The sequence below is a fragment of the Physeter macrocephalus genome, chromosome 14 (genome assembly GCF_002837175.3).
Source record: "Physeter macrocephalus isolate SW-GA chromosome 14, ASM283717v5, whole genome shotgun sequence".
NCBI lineage: Eukaryota > Metazoa > Chordata > Mammalia > Artiodactyla > Physeteridae > Physeter > Physeter macrocephalus.
The window spans coordinates 123794028-123802049 of record NC_041227.1 but is presented as its reverse complement, the minus strand read 5'-3'; the positions used below and the strand labels follow the sequence as shown (position 1 = coordinate 123802049).

At 50.5% G+C, this 8022-nt stretch overlaps 1 protein-coding gene across 1 annotated transcript in view; it reads left to right on the top strand.

Annotated features, from left to right (window-relative positions):
- Positions 1-761: 761 nt before the first annotated feature.
- RNF213 (ring finger protein 213) overlaps positions 762-8022 on the top strand; it is a 103509-nt gene continuing 96248 nt past the window's right edge. The window contains exon 1 of the mRNA XM_055090946.1: positions 762-906. Coding sequence (XP_054946921.1) covers positions 790-906 — 117 coding nt within the window. The 5' untranslated portion in view covers positions 762-789. The remainder of the gene's footprint in view (positions 907-8022) is intronic.

Below are 8022 nucleotides of genomic sequence, written 5' to 3'. Positions count from 1 at the left end.
AGAACTTACAGAGGAGGAGGGCGGTGATACGACTGGGCACTGGGAGAGGGGAGTGGAAGGCGCTTTTGGAAGGTTCACCCTCCTCCCCACGTGGGCCTGGGGCCTTGGGGATCAGTCGAAGGGAGGCTTCCTGGCAGAAAACCATCTGGAGTGTGTGTGTCTCCGGGGTGGGGGGCGGGCATCGAGACCCAGGTTTGAAAATAGGGCCCGTGAAGGATTCAGTGTGTTGGGGGGGGTCACTGTATCAGACTCTTGGTGCTGTGGGTGACAACTCTAAACAGGTGTGATTTTGGAGACAGACCAACCCCCAGGACACACGGATGGATAAGTGCAGGGAGGTGTTGGGAGACCCCTGGGTCTTGCTGGGAGAGGGGCTGGGAAGGGGGAGCCCGCCCCTGGGGAGAGAGGAGGGCTGCTTTTGGGAGGGAGGGCCGGGCAGCAGTCCCGCTTTGGAGCTCTGTAGAGTTTGAGGTGTCGCTGAGACATCAGGGTCTGGGGCTGTGCTGATGCAGACACCAGGAGGAGCTGGACTGTGCTCTCTTGCTGGGCTGGGGCCGGGGTCCTGGGTCCCTCTTGCCCACCAGACAGCAGAAATTGTACGAGGCTTGCCTCACCACACGCAGGGCAGGACCTCAAGTGGGGAGAGGGCTAATCTTGGACAACGCTCGTGGGAGGAGTCCAAGTTTTCCTTCGTGATGTTCACTTGTTTTTCCGAGATGTGACCCATGTGCATCTGCCTTTGTAGATTCTGAGAACAACCTCGAGGCGACATCGGCCCCGGAGGGAGAAATGGAGTGTGGACAAGAGCTGAGGGAGGACAGCGACCCTTTCTTGTCCCTGGGCTCAGGTGATTGGCAAGAAAACCCAGATGAGCCCTGTTCGGACGTCTCCTGGCAAATCAAGCGAGTGAGTGCCTGGCCCCTGGGGAAGTGGGTCTGGGAGGAGTGGTTCTGCCCATCCACCTGCTCTGCAAGGACACTGTTTCCTGCTGTGGTTTCATCAGTGGCTGAACAAGGTCCCGCATGTCCCCCCAGCATCCTCTCCAGGACGACGTTATTACTCTGATGCGCAGCCCGTTGGCCCCTGCATGCTGGGCTGTGGCAGAGCCGCCCCTTCTGTGCCTGATTCATCGCAGGGTCTCTGGTTTCCCATCCCCCTTCCTTTTCCTCCCACCATACCCAGCACGTCGTGTCTCCCAGACGCTGTGCTTGGGCTGGGTCTGGGTGCCTGAGCTTCTGCCACGTGGGTATCTGGCTCTTCTCTGGGCATTTTGCATGTACCAGGCGGTCCCTAAGGTGCCTCCAGGCTCTGAGGAAAGGGGGGTGCTCGGGAAATGCCACCAGTTACCCAGACGTTCTTCCTCGAAGGGGAAGCCAAGCTGTCTGGTCTCCCTGTAAGTGTCAGACCCCGAGAGAGCATCTCCTGAGTAAGTGACCAGGCTGGAGCCCAGGCGAGGCTTGCAGAGAGTTACCTGGACAGATTCAGGGAGAATGATGGGGGAGAGCTCCCCACGCTGAAGTCTAGCCTGTCCGGAACCAGACAGCCGGGTCTGTTCCCAGGTTTCTTACAGGACTGAGAGGGACATCTCTCTGCCTGGTAGGGGCTGGTTTCTTGTCTGGTCCTCAGTTGTTCTTTGTGGTCAGACAGTGTGGGAGGTGCTGCAGCTGGCAGTGTTGCAGTCCTTTGTGAGTGTGTGTGTGCATGCATGTGTGAGCAAATGTGTGTACATAGTATATGTGTGTGCACTTGTATGAGAATGCGTGTGTGGTATATGCGTATGTGTGTGTGTGTCTGTGTGTGTCTGTGGTAGTTGTGATGTGTATATGTGAGTGTATCCTTTCCCTTGGACAGTAATCCTGTCCAAAGCAGGATGGCCAGCTCCCATCCTGGGCCACGTGGGACACTGAAATTTGGGGTAAACTCTTTTTTTTTTTTTTTTTTTTAATATTTATTTATTTATTTTTGGCTGCGTTGGGTCTTCGTTGCTGTGTGCAGACGTTCTCTAGTTGCAGTGAGCGGGGGCTACTCTTAGTTGTGGTGCGTGGGCCTGTCATTGCAGTGATTTCTCTTGTGGAGCACAGGCTCTAGGCATGGGGGCTTCAGTAGTTGTGGCACACGGGCTCAGTAGTTGTGGCATGCAGGCTCAGTAGTTGTGGCATGCGGGCTCTATAGAGTGCAGGCTCAGCAGTTGTGGCACACAGGCTTAGTTGCTCCATGGCGTGTGGTATCTTCCCAGACCAGGGTTCGATCCTGTGTCCCCTGCATTGGCAGGTGTATTCCTAACCACTGTGCCACCAGGGAAGTCCCTTGGGTACACTCTTAAAGTGAGTATCAAGAAGCATACACCATTAGGAAGTAAGTGTATGACACTTTGATTGAAAACGGTATTGAGCCCAGCAGGATTAGGACTTTTTTTTTTTAACCTTGACTGAGTAAGTTTAAGCTTCTCTTGGAAGAAAAAATGAGCAAGAATAACCAAGAAAATTCTTAAAAAGAAAAACCTTGAGTGGGACTTGATGTATTAGATGAACAAAAACATGTTTCAAAGCCAGTCATTAAAACAGTGAATCTTGGGAGGAGTCAGTGTACCAGAATAGCTAATCCAGAAACAGACCCTAATGTGTATAAAAACAGTTGGAGAAAATATACATAAATATTTATCTGACCCATGGATGGAGAAAGATTTTCTAGTAATTAAAGCAAAGGTAGAAAATACACATAAAACATTGGTATATGTGACTCCAGAAAAAGTCCTAAAAGAATTAAAAATCTCATATCATGAGTACAAATGAAGGGCAAACAGTTTAGGAAAAATATGTATTTACGTATTTGTATGTACATAAAAAGATTTGTATTTACATAACATTTTTTTTAGCAAAGAGTGAGTTGCCTCAATATGTCAAAAGCTCTTAGAAATCAAGTAGAAGACAGTAACCAACCCAGTAGCAAGATGGGCCAACAATAAATATAGTCCACAGTAGAGAAGATAGAAATGGTCATTAAACATATAACTGTCCCACCTCTGAATCAAACACTCAGAAGAGCTGCAAGGTTTTATATTAAACCTATCAAACTAACAAATTGACTAAAAGTCAGCATTTGCAGCGATGGGGCAGTTTTCTCCCTGCAGGTGAGAGTAATGTGGTGGGACCCCCTGTGAGGCAGGTGCCCTTTGACCTGCTCTTCTGCTTCTCTACTGTCATTGTCAGAAAATAACCTCAGGCATGTGAGAGTTCATTTGAGGATTTTATCGCAGCCTTAGTGTTTTACGGCCAAATGTTGGAGTCCACCTGAATAGTCCACCCTGGGGAGTGTCATTTGTATCATTCTTATGGCAGAAAGTACTGTGGCTTCCAACTGTTATTTCTGATTAAAGGTATGAGGGAATTCTTGTAATCAAATCGGATAGATAAATAAAAAGATAAAGAACAACATATAGTAGAGTGATATCAGCAAAAATGGCAGAGAAGGGAACTCGGAGGGCCTGTCCCCTCAGAGAAACACCCCAATAAGTGAGAACTGTAAGAATAAACTTTACTGGAACTCTGGAAAATAGTCTGAGGTTTGCAGTAACGAAGTGAGCGCAGAATCAAGAAAAAGGGGCTTAACCTGGTAGGAGAGCTTTGTGGTGCTGTAGCTCAACCTTAACTCAGCCGTGCCCTCCTCTCCCGCGTGCTGGTGGTCTGAGGATGACAGCCTCGTTCTGGTGTTCTGCTGTGGGCTCCCCGTTCCGGAGGGGGCCGAGCAGACCTGTCCCCAAGGAAGTATGTTGTGACCTGTCTGGAAGTTCCCAGAAGGAATAACACAGGGCACTTGCCTTTTTTACACCTTACTTGGAACTAACTCTCTAAGGGTGGAAAAGCAGCTGTGCAGAGGGTGTTCCTCAAAAGCACTGAAGGCAGATGGAAAGGTGCTACCTGCGCTCCCCCCACCCCGGGTGGAAGGTTCCAGCTGGGGTCACCAGCAGATGTGCTGGAAGCCTGGGGTGAAAAGCCTGAGAAGGTTCCTCTGGGGAATAAGGTTTTGAAACAGCTACCAGGATTGGTGAGGAATCTGGAGAAAGCCACGCAGGTGCCCGGAGCTCCCCCAGGGGCTGGGTACGGGGTTCCTCCTGGTGGGACGAGAATGATTGGGTTACATGGAAGCGATGGTCATACAGTACTAGATGCCACTGAGTTGTGCACTTTAAAGTGGTTAACTTTAGGTTATGTTATGATCTTCACCTCGATATAAGAAAACCGTGTCATATTGTCCTAGAAGGGGATTAAAAACAAAAGCCTGGATGCACACTTACCCATACAGGAGAGGAAGCCAGATGCAGTGAACACAGGAACGCTGGGGGGTTGTCTGGTGATGAGCTCTTGAGGGCTTCTCTGACTGTTGCCAGTCCCTGCAGTGACCTTACATAATCCTAGCAGACAGTGGTGTGTACGTGGTCGGAAGGGCCTGCAGGCGAGGCCGTGATGTTCTCACAGTGGTGGGATGACATGCGGGGGACCAAGGGAGATGACCAGGGCCAGGACCCGGACCGCTTGGCCTCATCCCCAGCCACTGAGTGAGTGGGCCCTTCACCCGGCTGTCGTGCGGTGGGTGCAGGGGTGTTGGGGTTACGGGCCGTGGGGAGCTCCTGTCCCTACCTGCCCTTCCTGTGGTGGCCCTTTGGTGCTGACTGACTGGGAGGCTTTGGTGGTTCTTGCTTCCAGATGGATTCGTTCTCCGCCTGGGACAACTTCCCCCGCCCTGTGAGGAAGAGGGGCACAGGATGGAGCCCAGAAAGTTGGGCTGAAGGTGCCTACTGACCCTGTGGTTCCTTCCAGTGTCGCCTCGGTCCCGGTCCCGTCGTCGGCTTCCTTCTGGGAGGGGATGGAGCCAGCCTGGGTACCTGGCGCTGACTGGGGTGGGCTTTGCGCCTGGGCCACCCACGTGCTCTGACCTGTCACCCCCTGGGCCTTTCCAAGTGCCCCTTGGAGAACTCCCCTTCCCTTTCCACGCGGACTGCCTACCCTCCCCAACACTCAGTCAGAGGCTCGTGGTCTTTCCCCTTGTCCATCCCTGAGGGCAGTGCCAGCCATGAGGCCCCCATGTGGGAGGCCCAGGTACCATCCCCTGACCTGCAGCCAAGCGGGATGACACAGGGCTGGCTCTGTGCTACCTGGGGTGTGACATCCAGAGGGGTTGGGCACTGCCCTGTGTGCCCCCCGTCCCCGAGATCCCCCTCGAGACCTGGCCTCAGGTGCTGGGCTGCCTGCTCCTCCAGGAGTGTCCCCGCAGCTGCATCTGTGTGGAAGCACCGGCCTAGGCATTGTGACAGAGCTTAGGGAACCAGGGCCTGGGCCTGCTTGCATGGGAGGTCCGGTGTGCCAAGGCTTGCAGGCACCAGCTCTAGCATAGGGCAGCTTGCCTGCATGGATTTGCTCTGCCTGCCACCTGCAGGACCCTTTCTTGGGTTCCCTACACCCGGGATCCCTGTGCCTGCTGAGCCTGGACGCCCCGGGGGCTGGGGGCCTGGCTTAGTCCTCACTCGAGAGCATCTCTCTGCCCGGGCCTGAGTTAGGGGTCCCTTAGGTCCTGATGGAGCAGTGCCTGTGGTCACCCTGTCCTGTCTGAAGGGGGTCATGTTTCAACAGGGAGTTGCATCAGAGGATTTTGTAGATGCAGCAGATGGCGCATCCACGTCCGATGAGCTGGAGGCTGTTAGTTACTCTGCCTGCAAAAGAAGAAAAGAGGATGCAACCCGGTTTGAGGTCCCTGACGCGTGCTCTCCAGACTCTGAGCAGGTAGTTTGCATAAATAGTGGCACACGATGCCTCCTGCCAAGGCTTGCATGAAACTGAGCCCCACAGCTTCTCTGATGCTGAGGATGGCTGGTGGGGAGGCGCTTTTCACTCCTACCTGGGCTGGTCTAGGAAGGAGCCACGCCTTTAGGTGTCAGCTCTTGTGACTCTGAGGATGTTCTGCTAACACTGAATTTCAGCTTTATTGTATGTGGCCCCCTACCCCACTTTTCCATCCATCTTTTAATTTCTTGTGCAGCTATCTTCTTTGGTTCATGGGAAAACTTACCCCGAAAGCCCCACAGGCCATACAGATTCTCTTCATGGAAAAGAGCAGGGGGGGCCTGGGTTTTCCGTGGGAGCTGGGACCAGGCTGGTGGGGGTCAAAGGCCGAGCCTTTGCTGGGGCTTAGAGAAAACCCCCAGTCCCTGCAGCTGCCAGTGCCTGAGGTTATGGGCTCGTGTTCTGAACCCCGGTTGTGCAGAGGAAGCCCGCTAAATTTAGTCTCTGGTTTCTGGAAGTTCAAATCCTGACTTCTTTCATTTTTTATAGCATTTGTGAGTCTTGTGGATTTCACAAATAATATCAAAAGTGAAACTAGCTAATATATGTAATGGAAGTATTTTTGCTTATGAGGAAAAGCAGTGAGGCTTCAGACATTGAAGAGTGATGTTTGTGGTGTTTAACTATCAGTCTTTTACAGAGTGGTGACTTTTTTCCTGAGTAAGATGGCCATTGATTCATTTAACAAAGATTTATTTGAGCAGCTGCTGCGCGTGGGGCGCTGGGTGCTCGGTGTGAGGGGGAAGCGTGTAAACCAGGTGTGGTCTTGCCTCTGGGCTTGGGTCTGTTGGTTTGTTAAGAACAGAAGCACCTTGGGAATTCCCTGGCGATCTAGTGGTTAGGACTTGGTGCTTTCACCTCCTGGGGCCGGACTTCAATCCCTGGTTGGGGAACTGAGATCCCACGAGCCATGTGGCACAGCCAAAAACAAAAACAAAAAAAGCAAAGCACCTTGTAAATACAGCGGACATCAGGGTGCCAGCACTAACAGAAAATGGAGGGTGGGTGGGTGGAGAGCCCCTTCGAGATCTACACAAACAGGAAAACCAAACTGCAAATAGATTTTCCCAGAAGGAAGGTTTAATATCGTAAAGTTGTGTACATCCTCAGATGTATACATCCAATTAGCCAATTAATGTGTAAAAGTAGTATTGTTCCCAGTGGGTTTGTTTTTGTTTTGGTTTTGAAATAGATAAAAGACTCTAAAGTCCATGTAGAGTATAAATTGGCAAGAGTTCCTATAAATAATGTAGAAAAGTAGAACAATAAATGGGAGATTTGACCTCAAAATGTATCATAAGCTATAAACATAGCAATATAACATCCTAATGGAGTAATAGAGACCCATCAGGGAGGGTTGACGTAGAACATCCAGATGCAGATGTGAGCTTTTATGGCAGTTGAGCACGTGATAAAGGTGGCATCATGTATCAGAGAGTAAAGTTGTGTTAAGTAAGGGGTGTTTGAAGCGTGGCTCACCATTTGGACAAAACGGTTCTTTACTCATACTAAACACTAAAATATATACCAGCTTGGTTGACCATTTTAAAGTAAAATACACCCTAAAAGTTCTTGTAAATATAGGTGACTATTTATAAAATTATATAGATATTCCTAAGGCTCACCAAAACAACCCTTAAATGCTGATAGGGGCACAAAAATATTCCAGATTCTGAGTTAGAGGGGACCATTCAGCAATAACGTGGAAAAGCAGATGGCTAGAAACCATTTGCAACATGTGACAAAGGGTTCACAACTGGAATACCTAATCAATTCTCTTTAAGAAATAAGACATCCACGCACTAACAGAACAATGGGTGAAGGACATAAAAGGCAGTTCCCAGGAGAAAGAGATAAGTGGGCAGCAAATGTGGGATAGTTCTCCTGGAGGGGTGATCAGAGGAGAGCACATGCCCACCGCCCAGAGGCTGCCCTGTTGCCTCTCAGATGGGTGGGGTTTGGTTTTATTTATTTACATATTTTATTATTTTTTTTCAAATTGAAGTACAGTTGATTTGCAGTATTTCAGGTGTACAGCAAAGTGAGTCAGTTATGTATATATTACATATATATATATTCTTTTTAAGAATCTTTTCGGGCTTCCCTGGTGGCGCAGTGGTTGAGAGTCCGCCTGCCGATGCAGGGGACATGGGTTCGTGCCCCGGTCCGGGAGGATCCCACGTGC